The 25242-nt window shown below is 42.8% G+C and overlaps 1 protein-coding gene across 5 annotated transcripts in view; it reads left to right on the top strand.

Annotated features, from left to right (window-relative positions):
* The window catches only part of CHD6 (chromodomain helicase DNA binding protein 6), a 217417-nt gene that overhangs the window by 100083 nt on the left and 92092 nt on the right, over window positions 1-25242 (top strand). For all 5 annotated transcript variants that reach the window (XM_021077871.1, XM_021077869.1, XM_021077870.1 and 2 more), the window contains exons 5-10: window positions 915-1064; window positions 16021-16083; window positions 17201-17259; window positions 17938-18055; window positions 22980-23066; window positions 23266-23400. In XM_021077871.1, coding sequence (XP_020933530.1) covers window positions 915-1064; window positions 16021-16083; window positions 17201-17259; window positions 17938-18055; window positions 22980-23066; window positions 23266-23400 — 612 coding nt within the window. The remainder of the gene's footprint in view (window positions 1-914; window positions 1065-16020; window positions 16084-17200; window positions 17260-17937; window positions 18056-22979; window positions 23067-23265; window positions 23401-25242) is intronic.

Raw genomic sequence — 25242 nt, 5'->3', positions numbered from 1 at the left:
CAGAGACCCCCTTTCACTGCCTGTAAACTTGGGTTTGTGGCTTTTAAGTATCCTGACTGGCAGAAGAGCAAGTACATCGGGCTGATGGGAATTGGCATGGGCTGAAGTGTTTCTAGCATGGTAATCTGCTTGTGGGTTTGGGGGAGAGCTTTTAATGTGGACCCTCCATGTAAAGGTAAACACCGTAGAGGTGACGTAGTGAAGAAATGAGGGGAGCACAGAGAGAAGCCCAGGAAATAGCTTTAGATGGTAAGGGAGGTGAGGTTTGGCTTTTAGTTTTGTTTCCTGAGGTTTAAGGATTTAAGAGTAAGCTAGCTGGTGAATGGTTTCTAGAAGTATTTCTACTGCTAGGATAGCACGTGTACATAGAGATGAACCATGTGATTTCTGTATGAGGAAAGCCACTAGGTTGCTTTGTTGCGGAATGTTATCTCTGAAAGGTCACAAGCTTCTTAATTATAGATGAGTCCTTAAAGGATGAGTCACAAATCTTATTTTGTCACACTTAGGATGTTCCTTGCATTTCAAAGGATGTTAGGAGATTCTCAGAGTAAGTCCTAATAAAATTGGTGCTATATACTTGTTTAAGAGTACATATTAAGTATTGTGGATTTGGCAAACAAACAAAAAACACTATTAAATCATTGTCAAAAATTCAGAGCTTCTAGCTGTTCTGGCTTCTTTAGACCATACCTTCTTCTCAGTGGGGTCCTGGTGACACAGATCCCCTCCCTCAGCTGGGTCCCATTTCAAGTGAATCTAGTTCTTAAAATAGTTGTGTTTAGAGAAGATTCTTCTTGTCAGGTTAGAGAGAGCTCCTTGGAGTGTGAGTGAGTGGCGGTGAGGGTATCCTTGTACAAGCTTTTCCCTCTGACTCACAGGGCGTCTCTCTGGCGGGTGTGTTTGTCCTGCAGAAACGACGCTCGGGGCGGCAAGTGAAGCGCAGAAAGTACAACGAGGACCTGGACTTCAAAGTGGTGGATGATGACGGGGAGACCATCGCCGTCCTCGGGGCCGGCCGCGCGTCCGCCCTCTCAGCTTCCACACTGGCTTGGCAGGCGGAGGTACAGCCTTTAGGTTGGACTGATGGCCTTAGCTGAACAGTTGTTTTAACTACTCGATGGAGTTGTGCTGTGGGTCTTTTTTTATTTGTTTTTTTGGCCACACTTGCGGCATGCTGAAGTTCCCCAGCCAGGGATCGAACCTGTGCCACTACAGTAACCAGAGCCACAGCAGTGACAACGCCAGATCCTTAACCCTCTGAGACACCAGGGAATTCCCTGTGGCTCTTTTTTTTTGGAGCATAAGTTAGATCATTTTAATTGCTGGCTATATTCTTCAAGTGGCTCTCTATTGCACGAAAGTTTAGGCCACTTGCTGTGCCCAGCAGGACCCTCTGTTATCATATTCTCCATAAGTCACCAAATTAATTTTCAGATAAATGATGTTTCACCATCTCTCTTGTTACTCTACAGCCAAATAACTTGCCTTCTTTAATGCCTTGAATTAGCCATTCTTTCCCACCCACCACCTTTGCCTGTATAGTCCCTGTTGCCTGGGATGCTCTTTATCCACATGCTTTTTATGACAAAGTAGATCCTGCTCCTCCTCTTAATGATTCTTTATTTCACTCCTGTATTCCTTTCATAGCACTTACTACAACTTAGAATTGTGTTTTGATTTCTTATTTCATTTTGTTTGTTTTTCCCATTAGAATGTAAAAGTCTAATACTTAGTAAATAGTTATTCAACAAAATGGAATGGAATCACATGAACTAGTAATTATAATTGGACTTGGTTACAGCTGTGTATTGAGAATCCATTAGGAAGCCTAGGATACAAGGATGAGTGTCAAGACATGGTCCCTGCCTCCAGGGAGTTTTGTCCGGGAGAAGGGGCACATGGCTGGGCCGATATTGTGGTAAGTGCACTCTTGGGAGTGTGTGCTGGAGACAGTGGCTGCACAGGAGGAGAAGTGGATAGGAAAGGAAGGTCAGGGTTTTAGGAGAAGCTTTTGTGACACGAACTACGGCTCCATAGCCGGAGTGGTACCGGAGGTTGTGGTGTGACAAATTGCTGAGCTCAGTTGGGGTCTGACTTGAGGAATAGTAGGAAGAGTTAAATTATGCAGGGCCTTGGGTGTCAGCTAATTACTTGGCCTTTACACTGTGGATTGAACGAGGGGCAGGGGACATCAATGGTTTCAGTGGCACGCTGCCCATATATATGCAGTTTAGGAATTTCCACTGTGGGGAAAAGGGCAGCATTAGGACCTGGTACCCAGATGCTAGAAAGGAAGAGGAGTAAATGTTACAAAGGAGGAAGTCTGTGCCAAGGAGCTTACCGAGGAGAAATTAAAAGCAAAAGAAGAAGCAGTCTGTGCACGTTGGAGGGCCCTCATTGCCAGCTGCACTTTCTGGGACATAAGCTGTCTGTTACGGGGTTACTGTGGCTGACTTGGCAGAATTCACATTCTGCAAGTGTAGCAATAGCACAAATACCTGTCCTTTCCCCTGGACACCAGTGTGCCTTTCCAGAGCTGATAATGCTCTATCTGTGTAAACCACCTTGCTGCCAGCTTAAAGCATTTTCACATGTCCTTTTACTCTGTGTTTGCATGGGAAGTAGCTAGGAGCAGGGGCCGTGGACCCTAATTTAACCATCAAGAAAGAAACAAGCATGAAACGATCCGGGTCAGAGGGTGATATAGCAGCGGTTGATCAGTGACTAGCCTGTGAGAGTTGCTTTCAGGTCTCTGTCAAGGATTATCCAACTAATGAATAGAACACTTAATAGGAACAATAATTTGATGTATTGTCATTGCAGTACCTTTCAAGCAAATAGTTATGAATAGCCTTTGCAAGATTGCTGTGAGGTGATAGAATTATATTGCTTGACAATGGGTTTTCCTCCCTTGGAGATGTTATGGTTGGTTTGGTAGTTAAAACACTGTAAGAGATTTTATTTTCTCCTAGTAGCCATTTGGCCCAAATCATTAACCATATTTCAGTTGTTGTTATGACGTCCCCCCCGGTACCTGAAGGGCAGCATTAGCTGATCAGACAGAAATAATTTGGTAAATTGCTATGTATCTTAGCAAGGCTCTTTTTATCCTCTTCCGGGTATAGCAAAGAGAACGTTTATATGTGTTGAAACATAAGCTAGAATCTGAATTTGCATTAATTATGCCTCAAAAATTATAGAAATTTAAGCAAGAGGCCGGATATGTAGTTTTGATGTTGATGTTCAGAAAGGCAGCCATGTGGGTCCAACCTCCACACCGCAGGACAGACTGGACAACCTACGAGGGGTCAAGCGGGCTTCACCGTTCTCCCCTTACATCTGTTTTACATGGTGGGTTTACGGGGGTGGGGGTGGATACTGAACAAAAATTTCCCAGGCTAACGCAAAGCTTGAAAATCAGGGCAGTCTTCCAAGAGTCCAGTGCACAGAAAATCAGTGGAAGAAAATGAGGCCTTTTCTTCTGTCCTTCTTCCAAGGCCCTTTGGGAGGGTGTCTGCCCACTTGCTGGCATTAGCTTGGGGCAGAGAAGGGTGTTCAGTCAGCACCAGAAAGGCCTGGCTGCTACCTCCCTGCATTCCTATGCAGTGTCTTATCAGCTTGCTCAGTCCACTTGTACAGCTGCTGGCCTGGTCCCAGCCCCAAATTGCAGTCTCAGCAGTGGATACCTAGTGGTGAGTTGCTAGAAACATCTTTACACATGATTCATTCTAGCTCAGGACTGGCAGATTAGCACGGCCCTGCTTTGGAGTCAAGAGTCTCCTGGCTGGGATATGGGGTGAGGGGTGGAGATAGATTTCCATCCTAACTGACTCTTTGCTTTCTTATTCTTTGTCAAACTGATGTCAATGCATAGAATGAAAACAGGCTTTCACAGTGTGGTCCATTTACAGTCTATAGATTGTTATAAGAATGTCTCAGTTTTTGCCTGCTACAGTTTGTGTGGTTTGTATGATTTTGCCTTTGAGATACAACGACTTGAACTTGAATGAGTTATCAACTCACTGTGCTCTCCTGTGCCTCCTGTGTCTTTGCGGGCAGTACCCGCCACTTTGTGTGGTGTTTTCCTGTGCCTCGTGGGCCAGCTCAGTTGTTAACTTCCCCCGGGAAGCTCCCTGAGCTTCTGTCTCCCCCAGCACTCTAAGGTGTAAGGTGTTTCACTTTGTCCCTGTTCTTAAACACCTGCCAGTTGTTTGTTTCCTTCTTCTAAGCCATGAACTATATGCTTGTAATCTTGTTGTCATTTTTGGTTTTTTTGTTTCTTTTTTGTTTTAATGAGGCATGAAAAAATTTCAGTAAAGTAAAATTTATGTTAACCCCCAGGGACTGTTCCAATGTTAAGTCCCTATGGCACTTCCTTCCTCTGTTTTATGGTGTATTTATTATTCCTAAAGTCACCCGGAACCCTCACACCACTAGGTTGACAGCCTGTGACTGTTCAGATGTGTCAGTGCCTCTGCCATGCTGTTCTGAATATCTCCCCAGATTGTTCCCTCTGTCAGATTGTAAACTTTTGCAAAGCAAGTGTCACTTTTTAATTTGTCATAATTTCCACCTGACATGGGTAGTACTTTATGTTGGATAGTAGCTAACAGAAAAACTTGCATTCAGTTGAACTATCATGTATTTATATAATGCGTGAATAATGAATGGATATGCTTAAAACTTACCATGCAAACAGGTATGATTTTTAACTTCTGGATTATAAAGACAAGAATGAGGTATTTTTCTTTGTTCTCGGGCTCTTGATTTCTCCAGCTCTTCATACCAGCATGTTTTCCCTGCTGGTATTTATCTGCTCTCACTCCAGCTCTGACACCAGCAGGCAGGCTCCTGGGCAGGTGCTCCTGGCTGGTGTTGCTCTTGCCCTGTACCAGCCAGTGTGACTCAGTGCTTAGGCTCCCATTCCCTTGGCCTGGAAGGAGGGTTTTCATTCTTCCCATTTCTTCATTGGCCACACCACTGCTTCCCACCCCGTGCCCTTCCTCACATTGTCCCCTGTCTTTGTTTCCCTTGGTTTCTGTTGCCACGCATTGAGACCAATGTTCATACCACTGCAGTTCGCACTTTCATTGTCCCCCCCCCACCCCCCCCCGTCTCTGTTCTTCCCAATCTAGTACTAGACTCATTTCCCCCAGAATACCGGAGAAGTTGCTGGTTTTTCTCAGTGTTCTGCTCAAGAATCTTCCATGGGTACGACTTAACTCCTGTTTTAGATGAAAACTGGTGCCTGATTTTTTAAGGAGTGTGACTGCTACCACCTGTCTCCCCTCACTCACCCCACTCCTTGTTCCAGGCAGTGCCTTATTCGATTGGGCACATCTGCATCTGCTTCCCCTGCACTTGTGCTTTCATCCTTCCGGTGCATGTCAGCACTCCATGCTGCTCATGGTCCTCTTCTTTAGGGTGCAGCTTAAAACCTCAGTATTATGTGGAGTTCTCGTCATGGCTCAGCAGAAACAAATCTGACTAGAATCCTTGAGGACACAGATTCAATCCCTGGTCTCACTCAGTGGATTAAGGAACTGGCGTTGCTGTGAGCTGGGATGTAGGTCACAGACACAGTTTGCATCTGGCATTGCTGTGGCTGTGGTGTGGGCTGGTGGCTACAGCTCCAATTTGACCCCTAGCCTGGGATCTTCCATACGCTACGGGTGCAGCCCTAAAAAGACAAAATAAAATAAAATAAAACCTCAGTATTATGTGAAATCCAAGCTATTCTTACTTTCTACACTCTTGCTGGACTTACAGTTACTGTCACAGATTAGAATTTACCCCATGACACTTCTAAGAAAGAAATGTTTTATTTATTTATTTTCTTTTTAGGGCCACACCTGTGGCATATGCAAGTTCCCAGGCTGGGGTCAAATCAGAGCTACAGCTGCCAGCTTACACCACAGCCACAGCAACACCAGATCCAAGCTGTGCCTTTCAGCCCGCATCACAGCTCACAGCAACCCTGGATCCTTAAGCCACTGAGCATGGCCAGGGATCAAACCCGCATCCTCATGGATGCTAGTTGTGTTCATTACCACTGAACCACAATGGGAACTCCTGTTTAATTTTGTTTTCACTGAGTGGAAGCCCTTGAGACTGGACACCTTGTCCGATGCTACTTTTGTCTTCTCTATTTCATTTGGTAAATACTTGGTGTTTTGAAGTGAACTGCTTCTTGCTAGAGCCTCTCCTTGTGGCTAGCTGAATAGACGTAGATCAGGCGGTTGGGTGAGGTTAGGGGTCACATGGGTTGAAAATTTTTGAAGTTTTCCCTAAGGAAAAAAAAACATTCAGGATTTAGTGAGTTTCTGACATGAAAGTGAATGAATTAAAATGGTCTTCTTTGAAGGATAATTTGAGAAAATTCCAAGCAGTTGAGACCAGATGGCTGTTATGGAAGCGTGTTTGGCAAGCAGATTTAGTTTCTCTCTGTGTGTATCTGTATACACTGAGTGTTTATACACACATGATCATGCTTATGCACAATCTCTGTGTAGAAAAAAAATCCTGATTTTCCAGTTTTCTTCCTACTTTGATGTGCATTTTGGAAACACTACTCTTTTCCCCCCTTTTATTAGGATAGAGTAAAAACTCCTTGTCAGTATTTTGATGATAACCATTTATTTATTTATTTATTTTTCTTTTTAGGGCCGCACCCACAGCAAATGGAGGTTCCCAGGCTAGGGGTCAAATTGGAGCTACAGCTGCCAGCTTATGCCACAGCCATAGCAATGCCAGATCCAAGCCTCATCTGCAACCTACACCACAGCTCACGGCAATGCCAGATTCCTAACCCATTGAGCAAGGCCAGGGATCAAACCCACCAACTCATGGTTCCTAGTTGGATTTGTTTCTGCTGCACCACTAAGGAAACTCTGATTTTTTTTTTTTTTTTTTTTGATTCTAGTGTTATCCCCTATTCTTTAGTGCCAAAAAAGTTAATTGAAATTTTATTTCAAATTCCTTAATTTTCACTTGGAAAATTTCTATAGCAAAAAGAGCTTTAAGCCCTCCATCCTTTTAATCCTCAGAGTAAAGTCGTGTGTTTTTTTCATCCATGTGTTAACATTTCCTTGGATTTGGTCCTAGTTTAAAACCGAAGAGCAATCAGAATGCTACTATCATCAGAAACCATCTTTTTCTGCTCTTTGTGATGGATAAAAAATAAGAGGCTATTTGAAGCAGTCTGCTGGTGAGGAGAGATGGTTGTTCTTTCAGCGTGGGTGCACTATGTGAACGCTTGCTTGCTGGGCTGGGTTAGACAGACTTGGGCATAGTAGGAAAGGTACTCGGCAGTTAGGAAAGTTTAATGCTAACAGACATCCAGCTGGGGTGTCACTTCCTTTCCAAAGCCTCTCCTGATCTGCCCAGGTGCTCTGGCTTCTGCGTTCCCATTGCACTTGCTTTATACTGCTGTTGCCACGTACTGCAAAATCTCTTCTGCTGTGTGCCCAGGACTGTTCTGAGAGCTGGAGATAACATCAAGGAAGGAAAAGAAGCGGCAAAAGCCCCTGCCCTCCTGGAGGGAGCCTTCAGCAAAGGGAGAGTAGGCCTGCAGCAAACACATAACTGATCTCTTCCTCCAGATAGTTGCCAGATTTTGAAACTATGTGGAATGGAAGTCCAAAGGGATAAGCTCAGAACTTCCAAAGGTAGAAAGAATGAGGGAGAGGCTGGTAATCCACCTAAAAATAATACAGTTGTATATGTCAATAGTGGTAAGTGCTACGAAAGAAAAAATCGGAATAGGAATGCTACAGAATTCAGGTAATAAGGACTGCAGCTGCAAGTTGGGTGGCCAGGGTTGGTCTCACAAAGGTAATATTCGATTCAAGAATTGCAGGAAGTAAAGGATAGCGAGGGAGTCATGTAGGGGAGAGGGCGTTTCAGGCAGGGGGGGTAGCAAAGTCCCTGGAGACCTGAAAGGTAACAGGGGAGATGAAAGGCTGGGTACACATCCCCTTGGCTTTTGAAGACTTTGGAAGATCTCTAGTTTTACACTGAGTTAAAAGGGAAACGTTTTAAACAGTTTAAACAAAAGAATGAGTTAATAAAAATGGCCATTCTGAATGTGGTATTGAAAATAGACTAGTGGGACAGGAGTGCAAATGGAGACTAGAGGAGGTGGTTGGAAATAATCTGCTTGACAGATGAAGGTGGTTTAGACCATGGTCGAAGCAGTGGAGGTGGTGAGAAATGGCTGGATTCTGGACATAGTTTGAAGGCAAAGCCGACAAGATTTCTTGGCTGATGAGATACGGTGTTGGAAAGAAAAGAGAGGAGTCAGGATTACAAGAGCTTTGGTTGGAACACCCAGGGGGGTAGAGTTCCCTTTATCTCAATTGAGGGAAAACTGTAGGTAGAAGGGGCAGGGTAGGGTGTTGGCTAAGAGACCAGGAGTTTAGTTTGTGGGTATTTTAAAAAGGGTAAAGTATCCCTTGAGATACTCAAGTAGAAGTGGCAAGTAATGATTAGATAATTGAGTCTGTAATCATGGGAGAGGTTCTAAGCTTGATAAATAAATATGGCAGGCATCCCAATGTAGCCAGTATTTAAAAACCCGATACTGGACGAGATCACAGAGAGAATGAATATAGATGGAAAAGAAAAGGAAACCCCACAACCAGGCCCTAGGGAGCTCCAGAAAAAAGAGTTAGCATTGGAGACTTTCTATTTTCAGGTATGATATAGTAGGGCATGGCAGGCCAACAAGAGGACAAAAATAAATAAGTAAATATATATATATATGACAAATTGCGAAGGAAAATAGTTTTAAAACATCATTATATCACTGTGGAAGCAACAAGAATTAGATGAACCAAAATTCCAGACAGTGAAGGCTCCTCCTAGTTGAACTGACAGTTGCTGACTGTTTCTTCTTGGGAGGAATCCTGGCAGTTTTGAGCGTGAGCTGAGGATCAGGCTGGGCCCATACAGAGACTGTTCTGGGTTAGAGAAACTGTCTGACCCCGGTGGTGATTGATTATACAGTGCTGGCGGAATGATTGGAAACTAAAGGAATCCCCAAAGCAAGGAGCTTTCCCCCAGGAGATGTTGCTGATTTCTGGGGTTGCCTGAGAAATTAGTGGCTCAGCCAAGAAGGCAGATTGAAATCTCACCATCTCTTGCTACTTAGATAAAATCTCACTAAAAGGATGGGTCTCCTGTGCAAAAAAAACAAAAAACGAAAAACCAAAAAACAGATTCTCTGTTAAGAGAGATTTTTTTTTTTTTTTGGTCTTTTTAGGGCCGAATCCGTGGCATATGGAAGTTTCCAGGCTACAGGTTGAATCGGAGCTGCAGCTGCTGGCCTACGCCACGGCCACAGAAACATGGGATCTGAGCCGTGTCTGCGACCTACACCACAGCTCACAGCAATACCAGAACCCCGACCCACTGAGCAAGGCCAGGGATCAAACCAATAACCTCATGGATACTAGTCAGATTCATTTCTGCTGCGTCACAATGGGAACTCCCGTTAAGAGAGATTTTTTTTTTAACCTGCTTGGGATTGGAGACTTCAGGATTCAGGAGTAAAAAGACTGGCCAGACTCACAGCCCATGACCTTGCACATTCATACTTGAGGAACAGATAAAACAAGACAGACCAATCCCTGATGGACCAAAGGGACCCATTCTCTCTCTCTGTTTGTCTAAGAGAAAATAGGAAACACTTGTAGTGGAAGATATTGTATAGAGCTGCTGTAATTCTTATTCACAGTATCCATCATATGGTAAAAATATATTAGGTATCCAAAAAAGCTGAGAAATGGACTAAGTCAAGAGAATAAGCATATTAATAGAAGCAGACCCCAGATGATCAAGATAATAGAGTTAGCAGAAAAGGACTTTAAAATAACTATGATTAATATGTTAAAGAAAATAGAGGAAAAGATGGGCAAAATAAGTTTTAAAGAATTCCAACAGATAATTGATCTTTAAAGAGAATCAAATTAACACTCTAGAGGGAAAGTTTCAGTTTATAAAATTCAGAACATAGTGGCCCAGTCTAAAAGCAGATTAGATACAGCAGAAAATAAGATTAGTGACTTTGAAGACAGAGCAATAGAAAATCTCTAAACTGACACAAAAAGAGAATGGGAAGAACAGAGCAAAGTATAAATGCATCAAAAGACATTTGAAATGCAATGAAAAGGTGTAACATATGTTTGATTAGTCCTGACAAGGAGGAGAGGGTGGATCAGGGGAGTGTTTGTAGAGAAAGTGAATGGTCAAGAATTCCCATAAACTGGTGGAAGATACCAAGCAGCGTGTTCGATGTCAGGTAACCCCCAAGCAGGAAAAGTGCAAAGAAGACAACCAGGAGTTCCCTGTGCTGTGGCACCGTGGGATCGGTGGCATCGTGGGAACTCCGGGATACAGGTTCAGTCCTTGGCCCGGCACAGTAGGTTAAGGATCTGTCATTGCCACAGCTGCAGCTTGGATCTGACCCCTGCCCCATGAATTCCATATGCCGTGGGGAGGCCAAAAAAGAAAAAGAAACAAAACCATACCTGGGTATATCTTAAACTGTAGAAAACCAAATACTAAAAGGACATCTTAAAAGCCAGGAGATAAAACTTGACAGCTAGTATTAAATTATGAAAATGGACTGCTTTCCCTCTAAATTTGGGAGTTAAAAAAAAAAGATTCCATTATTCTCTCTCTCCCTCTTTTTTTTTTTTTTTTTCTTTCTGCTTTTTAGGGCCACACGTGCAGCTCATGGAAGTTCCCACGGTCGAATCAGAGCTGCAGCTGCCACCCTACACCATAGCTCACAGTAATCCTAGATCCTTAACCCACTGAGTGATGTCAGGGATTGAACCTGTGTCCTCATGGTTACTAGTCAGGCTTGTTACTGCTGAGCCGCAATGGAAACTTCTATTCTCATTTATATTCAGAAGTACACTGGAAATCCTTGCAACTGCACTAAGGAAAAAGAAGAAATACAGGCATGCCTCATTTTATTTTATTTTTTTATGACTTTTATTTTTTCCATTACAGTTGATTTACAGTGTTCTGTCAATTTCTACTGTACAGCAAAGTGACCCAGTCATACATATATACATACGTTCTTTTTCTTACATTATCCTCCATCATGTTCCATCACAAGGGACTAGATGTAGTTCCCGGTGCTATACAGCAAGATCTCATTGTTATCCACTCCAAATGTAACAGTTTGCATCTATTCACCCCAGACTCCCAGTGCATCCTACTCCCTCCCCCTTGGCAACCACAAGTCTCTTCTCCAAGTCCATGAGTTTCTTTTCTGTAGAAGTGTTCATTTGTGCCGTATATTATATTCCAGATAGAAGCATTCCTCATTTTATTGTTCTTGCTTCACAGATACTGCATTTTTTTTTAATTGAAGATTTGTGGTAATCCCATCCTGAATGAAAGTATTGGCACCATTTACAGAATGCCCCTCCCAAAATCTATTTATCTTTATAAACTAGCAGTATCAAATCAGGAAAGGAAAATTGTAGAATGTCATTTTTGATTGTGTCAAGGTATCAGCTCTCCTGGAATAAGTCTCAAAATCTTAACAAGCCCTCTCTATATGAGAAACATTACTGGAATAAATTTTTAAAAACCTAAAAAATGGAGTGACATATGACATAACATGTATTCAGTATTGTTAAGATGTCTATAATTCAATTCCAGTTAAATCTAAGCAGGTGGTTTTTTTGGTGAAAATTGATGATGGAAACAGAGAAGACCTAAGTTAGCCAAGACAGTCTTGAAGGAAGAACTAAGCTGCAAGACTTACTATAATCCAGACTTTGTAATCAAGCTACAGTAATGAAGACAAGGTAGTGTTGCCATAAGAGCAAATAGACCAGTGGCACAAAATAGAGCTTTATGTCCTGCCTGGCATGGCTTGGACTTCGATGCTTGAAATATGCCCAGTCCGAGTTGAGACGTCCAGTCAGTGTCAGGTACACAATGGAGTTTAAAGCCTTGGTATGAAAAAAGAATGTAAACTATTTCATTAATAGTTCTATATTAATTCCATATTGAAATAATATTTTGGATATACTGGTTTAAATATTGTTAAAATCAAGTCCATCTATGTTTTAATGTGGCTACAAGAAACCTTTTTGAAACTACGTATGTGGCTTAATGAATGACTTTGGTAGCAGCAAAGATTCCTTAAACAGGACACAAAATACTTAAGAGAAAAGATAGATAAGGTAGATTATATAAAACTTCTGTCCATCAGAAGACACATTTATAGATTGTAGACGATCTATTTTTTTTTTTTTTTTTTTTTTTTTTTTTTTGTCTTTTTGCCTTTTCTAGGGCCGCTCCCACGGCATATGAAGGTTCCCAGGCTAGGGGTCCAATTGGAGCTGTAGCCACCGGCCTACATCAGAGCCACAGCAATGCCAGATCCAAGCCGGGATCGAACCCGAAACCTCATGGTTCCTAGTCAGATTCGTTAACCACTGCGCCACGATGAGAACTCCCACATTTATAGATTGAAAAGGCAAACCATAGATTAATAGAAAATGTTTGTGTGTGTCGTGACAGAGGACTCTTATTCAGAAATATATAAAGATGTATTTTAAACTCTTGCAATCATAAAGAACTGCAAATCAGAAAAAACGGCGGTTTTTAAAATAAGCAAATGACTTGGGCGTTCCCATTGGAGCTCATGGGTTAAGGACCTGACATCTCTGTGAAGATACCTGGTGTTGCTGTTGCTGTGGTGCAGGGCCACAGCTGCAGCTCCAGTTCGACCCCTAGCCTGGAAACTTCCATATGCGACAGGTTCAACCATAAAAAGAAAAAAATAACAATATTAAAATAAAATTGGCAAATGACTTGAAGCTTCGCAGTGAGGATATCCACATGGCTAATAAGCATATAAAAGGAGGCTCAGCATCTTCAGTTACCAGGGAAAGTGAATGTGGATTTAAAAAGTACTACACAGTAATACGGAAGATGAAGCACACACTATATGATTCCATTTACTTGCAGCTTAATAAGAGTCAAAATTCAATGGTAATAGAAGTCTCAACAGTGGTTACTTACAGTGGGGGTGTGAGGGTCTTCTAGAATGTTGAAGATGTTATATGACTTGGTCTCAGGTGTTCTGAACACGTGTATGTAAAACTTTGGCAGTTGTACACTTGATCTCTGCCTGCTATGTCTGCACCATCCCTCAGTCACTTAAAGTGTTATGTTAGCATGTCCAGCAGTTCCTTGATGATGAAGACTACAGCTCATTCATTTCTGTGAGAGCATTGCATAAACACTAAACACAATAAGTAATGGGGAAGACATTTAGGAAGGAAAGTAGGAAGTTGGGAAGGAAATTGGTTCACTAATCTATTTTTTTTTTAAGCCAGCCCCTGTTCCTTTGCTCACTGCCTACCTGTCTTAGTTAGTTTGTTGGCTGCATGCTTAGGGTAGTGGTTTTACTTCTCAGGAAAGTACATCTAGTGAGGCCCTTTGCTGCTAACCACGCAGACAGTAGAAAATAAATCTGGGTATGTGGAAGGGGGGGACTTTTAAATTACATGATGCAGGTTAAGAATCACCATCTCAGAGGTCCTTGGCAGCCTAGTGGGTTAAGCATCTAGCGTTGTCTCTGCTATGGTAAGGGTTTGATTCCTTGCCTGGGAACTTTGTGTGCTGCAGTTACGGCCAAAAAAAAAAAAAAAGAGAGAGAGAGAGAGTTGCTGTCTCCAGTCGGTGACCCTAGTGAGTTTGATGCTTTATTTCCTTGAGCATTTCTGTCTGTCTCTCTTTTCCCTGTTATTTGGCATTTAGCCAGTCATTGATCACTCACTGTTGCCTGGCCTTTTTAAGGTATCTCACGGCACCAGTGAGTGAAACAGATAAGGAACCCTGCCCTCACAGTGCTTCCATGCTGGGCAACCCACAGTAAACTGCCTCCTCCTTCTTTTCTTCTCTGTGCATAGGAATCAAGCAGAATGAGTGTGCTTACAAGAAAATGGAAGCTTAGGGTGTATTCCCACCTTCTCTGTATTGTATAGCAGGCCCAGTTCACTGATCTTGTTGAGCACTGAGAAGAGCCTTGTCATTTTGGATTAATATTACGGTGCCATGTGTCTAGGAGGACATAATAAATATTTGAAGCCTTTGGGAGCATCTGTCAGCACCTGCTGATTTCCATACTTCTTTTCTACCATCTGCCCTACTCATCTTTTTCTTACTATCACTTTTCTGGGAAAACATTGATTTAAGTTCTTAGAAAAAGATGTTTTCCGTAATGGCCTGACTTTGGAACAGTTGAGCCTTAGAATGGGGTAGACCGAAGGCAGTGATAAGCAGTAAAATCATTGTTGGAAAGTTTTTCTTAGGAAGCCAAATAGTTTTTTTGAGAGTTAAGGTTGTATTGATGAGTGTTCTTTTCGTATATGCTTCTGAGTCTCATAGTGTGATAAACACTAGATCTGAAAGGTTGATTGTGTGTATGAAGCCACTGAAATAAAATTGCTCAAATAAAGTCCTAGAAAGAACATCTAAACGTGACTCAATGCATCCTTTTTTAAGTTAGTTGTTTTTTGTTTTTTAAGTTGTTTTTTAAAAATGTATTAGAGTACAATTGGTTTACAGTGTTGTGCCAGTTTCTGCTATACAGCAAAGTGACTCAATCATATATATCTATATCTGTATCTATATCTATACTTTATTTTTTATGTTCTTTTCCATCATGGTCTATCCTAGGAAATTGGATATAGTTCCCTGTGCTATACAATAGAACGTTGTTTATCCATTCTAAATGTAATAGTTTGCATCTAACCCCAAACTCCCAGTCTATCCCTCTTGCTGGTTTTTATTATTTATTTATTTATTTATTTATTTATTTATTTATTTGTCTTTTTGCTATTTCTTTGGGCCACTCCCGTGGCATATGGAGGTTCCCAGGCTAGGGGTCCAATCGGAACTGTAGCCCGCCTACGCCAGAGCCACAGCAACATGGGATCCGAGCCGCGTCTGCAACCTACACCACAGCTCACGGCAACGCCGGATCGTTAACCCACTGAGCAAGGGCAGGGACCGAACCCACAACCTCATGGTTCCTAGTCGGATTCGTTAACCACTGCGCCACGACAGGAACTCCTCTCGCTGGTTTTTAAATGCAGGTTTGGGGTTTTTGTTTGTTTGTTTTGTTTTGTTTTGGCTGTGTTTGAGGCATGCGGAAATTCTTAGGTCAAGGATTAGAACCTGAGCCACAGCAGTAACAGTGCCAGATCCTTAACCACCACACCAGCAGGGACCTCCTCAAATTTTTTTTTTTTTTCCCCAAGCAAATATGCTGTAGAAAGATTTCATGGAGATAGGCACCTAGAAAGGTTGATAGGCATCTAGGGTAGAAAGGAAGGAGTTACTTTGTTTCCAGTTAGGATTTGTAGTCAAAGGATGATCAGTGAAACAAAGCCATCTCCAGGTACAGAGGGGAAAGAAAGATGGTACAATTTAGTAGAAAATACTTGTACCTTGCATTTGCATAGTGCTTACCGTCCGAAAAGTATTTTCTGTTCCATTTTATCTTCCCAATAACCCACTGAGAAATGTGTCTTTGCCTCCTGTTTTAACAGACTGGAACTAAAGAGGTGTTAATTGATTTACCCAGAGTCAATAGCTGGTAGGAATTGAGGCCCTCTGATTCTAAAGGCCTCAGACTCTTTTATGTTGTGCCTTTTTGAAAATTTTATGCCACAACATGTCAGCAGTTTTGGCAGAGAAGGGAAGTCTTAGGACCAGTTTTAGTGAGGCTGGAGGCAAGTATGAGAGCAGGCATCTGAAAAACAGAGTAAGATCTCTAGTCACGTGGGAGGGGAAGGCAATCAGGTTGTGCCCAGAGGTTAGCATGTGGGTGACCCTTTGGTCGCTCTGCGGGCTGAGAGGAAGGGGCCTCAGTTCTCAAAGATGACCTCTTGGATGAAGTAGTACCTATTCTTCTAGAATTATTTCATAGCTTCTGTGGTGCCAGGAACTCACTCTCTTTTTAACCTCCATCTCCAGGAGCCTCCAGAAGATGACGCAAATATCATTGAGAAGATCTTGGCATCTAAAACTGTCCAGGAGGTTGGTGGCTGATGTTTCTGGCTCTTATATCACTAGCACAGATTATACCCTCTGTGAAGAGATATTTGGTGAGACAGCCTGGAATAGTCATTCTTAGCTGAATGACAGCCAGGCAAGGGCACTGTTTGGCTAGTTTGACACTTATTTTTACCTCCAATGGAAGATTTTAGGACATAAAATTCTTTTTTTTTTTTTTTTTGTCTTTTTAGGGCTGCACCCATGGCATATGGAGGTTCCCAGGCTAGGGATTTCATCGGAGCTACAGCTGCCCACCACATCCACAGCCACAGCCACAACTCAGGATCTGAGACACATTTTTGACCTACACTGCAGCTCATGGCAATGCTGGATCCTTAACCCACTGAGTGAGGCCAGGGATCAAACCCGAAACCTCATGGTTCCTAGTCAGATTTGTTTCTGCTGCACCACAGTGGGAAGGAACTCCCAGGACATGAAATTCTTAAATATTTGAGTATGGCTCAAACCAGTTTTTTCCCTTCATTATGATTCTAGCAAAAGGTATTTATCCCTCAATTGTTCTAGACTATTGAAAGTTATCAGAGGGCCAAGAGGAAAAAACGGGAAAAGACTCCCAACGAAAACATCTTTTCCTTTAAACACCTCAGGGCCGTCGTAGGGATCCTCTAGAGAAAAGTCCTGGAGTGAAAGAGTATGTTGGTGCCAGTGAAAGCATAGTTTTATCTTTGCTTCCAGTATTTGTGGAAGTAAATTTCCTTGCTTTGACAGGGAACACCACTGGTGTTCGTGGGGGACGGTTGGGGGGATGCCAGAAATGCATGTTGTCATTTCTGCCCTAGGCTGTGGTCCGCCAGCTCTCTGAGCCCTGGCCCAGTTTGGCTTTATCAGCTGAATGCTCTCCCAGCCTGACCTTGGAAGGACACCCGGAGGACCATTTTTTCACCTTATTTAGCCAGCTGTGTTTTCAGCCTTTAGAAAACCTGCTCAGTAGCCATCAGAAAATGACCTGGGAAAATGAAAATACCCTTGAGAAATACATTCTAAAACCAGGAAGAACTGTTGATTTACCTGTTTTCTTTTGGGCACCAATGGTGATCTGTGGGGATCTCGGCTGATAACTGCTTGCCTTTGGTTACAGGTTCACCCAGGAGAACCCCCATTCGACTTGGAGCTGTTCTACGTCAAGTATAGAAATTTGTACGTCTGTTTAATGTTTTATTTGTATTTGGATTTTATATGAATAAAACTTGTTTCCTTCATCACATCCTTATCTTCTGTATTTTCCAAGAATGGCCCCTAAGGCATGACCCACAGACCTTGATTGACTCGAGTTCACTTTAGGCAACAGTGCTCAACTTTGGCTACACATAGGCACCTGGAGAGCTTTTAAAAACCACTGAAGCGCTTGCTGCCCTCAAGTATGCTGCCCAGTTGGCTCATACTCTGGGAGTAGTTCCCAAGGATTGGTATGTTTTAACAACTCCCTCTGCAGTTCCCACTTGCACCCAGAGTGGAGAACCACGGTTCTCTAGCCTATACGTTCTTCCCCTCTTCATTTTTCTTTCTTTCTCGGCTGTGTGCCCTCCTTTACTAATGTGTATGAAGGATAGCTTGCCTGTACCTGCCCTCCCCCTGCTCTGAGACAGTTTCTGTAGAAGCTACAGAGTGACCAGTTGCTTGGAATTGCTGTATTGTTTTGTTTTGTTTCCTGTTTTTGTCCTGGAGGGCGAGGCCCTTCTAAGCCCAGTCTCCAGCAGTTTCACAAGCCACTCCACTGCTGCTGTGTTAGATGGTCATCCTGGTTATTGAAACACTTTAAAGCTTGATGATCTGCAGGTTATGCCCTTGTCTCACGATTTATGTGTCTTTGGATAGTTCCTACTTACACTGTAAATGGGCCACAATGGAGGAGCTCGAAAAGGATCCTCGCATCGCACAGAAGATCAAGCGATTTAGGAATAAACAAGCCCAGATGAAGCACATTTTTACTGAGGTGAAGCAATATTTACTAATTGCTGCTTTTCTTGCAGTATTAAATGCTTGGTTTAAGTTTCTTCAAGTTGAAGTCCCATGTAGCTCTGTCATCAAGTCAGGTTGCTGAGTGTGCACTGGTTTGTGACTAAACTTGTCCAGATTTAAGCCAAAGAAAACAAATTTCCACTAAGGAATAAGGATCAACCTTATAAACTGACAGCTCTAAGAATGTGCATTTTGGTCAGAGTACCTGTAAATAGCCAGGGCAAAAGGAATGTGCACATCGTTCTTTCATTTCTTCCTCCCACCCTCTCTTACTAGGGCAATTCCAAAAAGACGTAAAGATTGAATGTAAAAAAGAAAAAAAAGTAAAATGTTAGAAAATAAGTAAATGTGTAAGCTTGGGAGTTCTTAAGCGTGGTACCTATAGCAAGAGGAGAAGGATTGATGGATTTGGACTTGAGAGTATTTGTAGTGTTCTGCAGAAACAGAAATGCCATAAAGAAACCTTAAAAGTACATAATTGGAAATATGTATATGTCACTAATGCAAACAGACATACCAGGCATATGTCCTTCTTATCTGGTATGGAAGCTGCCTTATTTGCATATAAACACATTGTACGTGCACACACACACACACACATATATATGACATGTAGCTTTAATGATAGACATGCTCTTATAATTCAAAAAGATAAATATAGTCCCAAGTAGAAAAAATGGACAGTTAACAGGGCATTCAGAAAAGAAGGGGGATATTAGTCACTAACGATACAAAAGTATAGTCAATTTCACTAGCAAAGAAATGCAGATAAAAACAGGAATCTTCTGGAGTTCCTATTGTGGCACAGTGGAAACGAATCCGACTAGTAACCATGAGGTTACAGGTTCAATCCCTGGCCTTGCTCAGTGGGTTAAGGGTCCGGCGCTGCTGTGAGCTGTGTATAGGTCACAGACACAGATTGGAACCCGCGTGGCTATAGCTGTAGCATGGGCTGGAGGCTTCAGCTCCGATTCGGCCTCTAGCCTGGGAACCTCCATATGCCGCAGGTGTGACCCTAAAAAGCAAATATTAAATAAAACGGGAATCTTTTTTTTTTTTTTTTTAAAGCCATTTTTTTATCTATTGCTGGTGAAGTAGGGAAGAGACACTGTCCTACATCACTGTTTAGGAGCATAAGTTAGGGTGACCTGTCAGGAGAGCAGCACGACAACAAACTTCAAATGTCTCAATATTTTCGTATCCTTTGTTCCAGCAGTTCTAACTCCATCATTTATTTTAAGGACATTTTCGAGTCTTTGTGTGAAGACTTACTATGATAAACAGTTGTTGGTATTGGCAAAAAGTTGAAAACAAACCAAATAGGTAATAGACATTTGTTAAATGATGATATATTTCACAGACTGCGATATAGTACAGCTAATGAAGACAATATTGGAGGACAGTTATTAATGATACAAGAAGAAGCTGAGTGTTAGAACACTCAGCTTTTTCTTAGAACACTAAACTCTTGTTAGTTGAGGATGCCAAGCTCTTACAGTGTACGAAACAGTTTCCGTTTAGGGGGTGGTGCAGGAGAAAAGAATCATCGTAATAATGCATAGAAAACGTCTGAATGTACATGAAAGTGCTGACATGATTTTTTGCAGTTGATGGGATCGTGGGTGATTTCTGTTTTTTCTTAAACCTGTAATTTTTCAATTTTATGCATAATAACTTAAGAAGAAAGCAATGCAGGGAGTTCCCGTTGTGGCTCGGTGATTAACGAACCCAACTAGTATCCATGAGGATGCGGGTTCGATCCCTGGCTTTGCTCAGTGGGTTAAGGATCTAGTATTGCCGTGAGCTGTGGTGGAGGTCGTGGATCATGGCTCGGATCCCACGTTGCTGTGGCTGTGGTGAAGGCCAGCAGCTGTAGCTCTGATTCAACCCCTAGCCTGGAAACCTCCATATGTAACAAGTGCGGCCCTAAAAAGACAAAAAAAGAAAAAAGCAATACAAATTATTTTTTAAATGTAGTTACAAATACTAGACCTTAAGTGTGCTCTCAGATGCCATCAAGTTACGGGAAATTGCTACACATACTTATGAATTCATTGTTCATATCATACTCCTCCGCAAGAGACAAAAAATTACGATCATGTCAAACAATAAAGGGCCACATCAGCCTAACACCCAAAGTGGGGTCCTTTCTCTTTAGCCCTAAAGAGAAAGGACTCTTAGGGCTCTCTCCAGGGTGGCCGTAAAGCCCATGAGAGCTGTTTTCATAGAGCATCAGGGAAAGGAAGGACAAGAATTGGAACAACCATCCTGAAGCGCGCTGTTGGATACGCTCCCTCAGTTCTCGGAACATCTCATTCGCACCTCTATTTTAGCATGTATTTGCAGCCTAGCGACTTGTTTACATGTCTGTGTCTTCCATCTTGAGCCCTGCAAGACAGACAGGGCTGTGTGGGCCTCGTGTTTCTACCCGTGGTACTAGGTGCAGGGTCTGTGCTCAGCCACGCTTGGCTGTGCCAGGTAAGAGAGGGGGGTTGCCTTATGCCGCCCCTGCTCCAGACCTCTCAGCACTTTCTGCCGTCTTGGAATAAAGTCCAGAGTCCTTAACATAGCTTACAAAGCCCTGTGTGTCTAGTTTCTGATTTATTCCCACAGGAGTGATTTATTTTTTCCCCCTTGGTTGGGAGTAGAGAGAAAATTGCCTTAGAGTGTGTAGAAATAACACAGCATACTCTCACGGGCAGGAAAGGCTTTTGAGAAGATGGAGGCCATCGTGAAAGGAAGGAGGAGTAAGAGAAGGGAGTAGTTCCTGTAGCACCGTCTTCAGTCTTGACCCATCTGACGTTTTTGTGAATTAATGTGCATTAATGATACTGTTATGAAATAAATAATAGCCTCGTTTTGGGTAGAACTTGGTCATTCCCATTATTTGCAGCCGCTTTATGAGGTAGCCGGGGCACCTGTGAAGGAGAGTCAGGCTGGAAAGGCGGTGAGTTCCCACACTCCCTGGGGGTGGAGGCCTTCTCTTAGACCCTGACGCCAAAACCCCAGACCCAGTGCTGGGGGAATAAATGACAGGATCACAGTTTGGGTTTACCTGGTCAGGCAAGGGTGAATGAAGTGATAAGGGCAATAACTAAATGTCAGGTCATACATTGGTATTTTTTAAATCTTTACAGCTTTGGAGTGGGGAAAATGACTGCATAGCAGTTCTAGAGCGAAAAGCTCTTGTTCATTTAATTACAAGTCTGCTGTGAGCCAAGAGTAGGGTTGGGCTGCTTAAAAGGTACCACTAACCCTAGGTGGCACCATGGAACAGCCCTGCTGTGCCTTGCTTTTTTCATTCCTAAGTGTTATGTTGATGTGGGTACCAGGATTCCGTGAGGGACTTTGAAAAACCTGAGGGCACCTGAATGAGGACGCTAGCAGTGGTCGGGGGCCGAGGCGTGTCTGAGTGCTTGAGAGCAGAGGTAGAAAGTGGATGCACATGTTAGGAACCTGGGCTCTGGAACCACACCCCTAACACACACGCACACAGCTGGGTGGCCTTGCGCCAATTGCAGGAGCTCCTTCAGACTCAGTGTCCTCCGTTTTTGTAAAGCAGAACTCCTGATAGTATCCCCCTCACAGAACACCTGGGAGAATTAAATGACACAGTCTTGGTAGAAGTGCTTAGCATAGCGCCTGGCCCATTGTCATTATTCCACAAAAGTAAGCTCTCTGCATCACCAAAGGATCTAGAAACATGGCATCTGAGGAACACTGAACACCTGGGGTTAGGGAGGTGTTCAGATAGGGAAGAGATAGGCTTGGCCAGTGCTGCTGTGGAGGAAGCAGTTCACACCCATGAGTCACAGTTACAGGAGGAAAACCAGGCTGTAATTTAATAGTAATAATGATAGAGATTGTGACGCTGTGACTGAACAGGAGAGGTAGGTCTTGGCAGTGGGTTGGGTCTTAGAGGGCAAGAAACTCCTGATAAAAAAATTCCTGAACACAGGAATAATTGAATCAGGGTGGATTTGCTAGGGATGCTATAAAAAAGTATTCTCTATGTTGGTTAGAATTTAAAACCAGACAGCTCCTAAGGTGCCTTCCAGCTTAACAGGCAGTAAGAACATCCCTGCAGTTCAGGAGGAGAGCTGCTGGGCAAGAAAGACCTGGGTAAATGTTCCCATTCACATGGCTTTGCGACCTTGGTCACGTGCTCATTTTAACCTCTCAGAGGCGGTTTTCTCCTCTGTAAAGTGATTTAGAGCACTGACTATGCCATAGTTTTGAGGCTTAGGTGAAAACGCTTAGCATAACTCTGGACACACATTACATATTTCTAAATGCTGCTTATTGTTGTTTGGTGAGTATACTTTTTTTTTTTTTTGAAGTGTAGTATACTTAACAGTAAACCAGACGTGAGGGTACAGCTCAATGAATTTTTACAAAATAAACACTCCTGCGTAGCCTAGATCAGGACGCAGAATGTTATCTGTACTCCTCAAGCTTCCCTCATGCCGCCTTCCAATGTCAGCTGCTGTCGTTTTTCTTCTTTAATAAGAAGAACGAACTGTAATTCTGGGTTTTCAAAGCTTTTCTCCAGAAATCCTCCTTGTGCTGATTTTTGTGCTATGTAAGTTGTGGTTATTCCTTTAAATGTAGTCCTGAGAGGAGTTCCTTGTGGCACAGCAGGTTAAGGATCCGGTGCTGTCACTGTGGCAACTCAGGTTGCTGCTGTGGCAAGGGTTTGATCCCTGGCCCAGGAACTTGCACATGCAGGATTTGGGGACAGTGAAGAAATGTCAGCGAGGCGACTTATTTTCACATTTTCATTCTGTGTTTCCTATCAGGCCCGGAGTTGGGGGGGGGCGGTCACTTAGGAGAAAACTGTGGATGTTGGATTGGATGGAAGGCGTCCCTTCTTAACTCTTCTCTTCTGTCTGCCTCAGCCTGACGAAGACTTGTTCAACCCAGACTATGTGGAGGTCGATCGCATCTTGGAGGTGGCCCACACCAAGGATGCAGAAACAGGAGAGGTGCGTATTTGACTTTTTGACTCTCCTCAAGTGTCTTCCCTTCCTGCCTCATATTTTGGTTATTTTGTTAACATGTGGTCTTTGTTTTAATGGCATTTGTGTGCTGCATTGTAGGGAGGTTTTCACAGGTTCATCAGTGTAGGATCGACTCCTTTAATCTAGGAGAACGAACATAAGTTTCTCTCCTGTTTCCCACCAGGAAGTGACGCATTACCTGGTGAAGTGGTGCTCACTGCCTTATGAAGAAAGCACGTGGGAGCTGGAGGAAGACGTAGATCCTGCAAAAGTGAAAGAATTCGAATCTCTGCAAATTCTCCCTGAAATTAAGCATGTGGTAATGTGTCCATGTCACTGTTTGGTGCCTCTTGGATGGTGCAGTCTTAGGGACTTGGCGATTCTGCATGTCCACTGGGCTATGTGCTGAGCGGCTCCTATGATATATTAACCTTGGTCGTGCCTTTGAAACTGCAGTTCAGGGTGTGTTTATCCCCACATCACACTTTGCCAGCACTCAGGTCAGCATTAGGTCTGGGCTCTACTTTGATTTATGTGGCATCTAAGAAGCTTAGGCATGAGCCGTGATGTCTTGGTTTTTGGCTGTCATATGGAGACAGTAAGATAAAAGGTGTAAGAAATGCCTGGCTTGGGAAACAAGCTTAGTAAGTTGTTAGTATCTTTCTCATTTCCTATTTCTTATCTCTTGCTCCATCAGTAATCTCTTTTCTTTAGTTTTCTCCTTTTACTCAAATGGAATATTCTTAAAGGGAAGAACTATTCTTTATCAATCTCTGGGACTTTGTAGAGAAAACATAGGTTTTCAGTATATGTTTGTTGAATTGGTTTTTCTCTTTTTTTTGTTTTTTGTTTTTTGTTTTTTGTTTTTAGGACCGCACCCATGACATATGGAAGTTCCCAAGCTAGGGGTTGAATTGGATCTGCAGTTGCCGGCCTCAGCCACAGCCACAGCCACAGCAATGCCAGATCAAAGCCGCATCTGCTACCTACATTGCAGCTCATAGCAACTGGATCCTTAACCCACTGAGTGGGGCTAGGGATTGAACCTGCATCCTCATGGATACTAGTCGGGTTCGTTACTGCTGAACCACAACAAGAACTCCTGGTTTGTTTTTCTGATTCTGGATTATTACCACAAAGCTGCCAAAAATGATCCAGGGTACCTGACAATTGGCTAGGGCCCAATTAAGATGAACTAACAAGAAGCAAAAGTTGTTAAGGAAGGTGACTGTGGACTGGAATGATCAGTTTCTATCGAAAAAAAGAAACAACACTTTTTCTATGAAAAACTCTTATTCTTTACTGTTGTTTTTACATCACTGGAATGTTTGGGTTCAGAAGGCAAGACCTTGACATTGAACTTAGATCCCTGTCGGAGTCTATCCAAAGGCAGTTTTCATTTTTGTTTTTTGGTTCTGAAGGTTATGGAGGTATCTTGGGATGAGAACTATGTTAGAAACCTATGTATTTTATAGTGCTTTGTCTACATGATTGATAAATAAATTTTTCTTTTAGCCCTGTCCTATAAGTATTGTCTGTTTTTAATTCACTTTGTCGGTCATTTACTGAGCATCTTCAGTAGGTTGATTCTTGTGTGAGATAGAGTAAGAAAGAAGGTGCAGACTCTGCCCCTTGAGCTCACAGGCTGATGGAAGAGGCATGTGTGTGCATGACAAATATGGCACCAGGCCAGTTGGGGCATGTGGCACAAAGCAGAGACAGACCAATGGGGGAGCAGAGAGTTGAGAGAGTTTCATTCTGAAGCTCCCTGTAAGTTATCACCTAAAGTAATCAAGATTCTTACTCTCTCAGCCCAACTCCCAGTTATTTCTTCAGGTGGACTATATGCACTTGGCAAGAATATGAATTCAAGTGCTTTCAGTCAGTTTCACTCTTCCTCTCCTTTGTCCTTGTGCTACTCCTGTCTTCATCTCCAATGAGCTGTGACACCATTTCACACCTCTCTCTCGCGCGCTCTCTCTCGCTCTCTCGGTTTCTAGTTTATTTGTTCTCTCATTTAGAAGGTTATTTTTTCTCATTCTAAATTGGAATGGGAGCTAAAAATATAAAGTTGTCTTTTTATATTTTACGGAAAGGGCTAGCTCCAAATGATACTTTATCTGAGTAATTTTTAAACAGGGATTTTGTTCTGGGCCTTAAA

The sequence above is a fragment of the Sus scrofa genome, chromosome 17 (assembly GCF_000003025.6).
Source record: "Sus scrofa isolate TJ Tabasco breed Duroc chromosome 17, Sscrofa11.1, whole genome shotgun sequence".
Classification (NCBI taxonomy): Eukaryota; Metazoa; Chordata; class Mammalia; order Artiodactyla; family Suidae; genus Sus; species Sus scrofa.
Note: the sequence above shows the minus strand (reverse complement) of the source record. Positions and strands in the feature narration are given on the sequence as shown.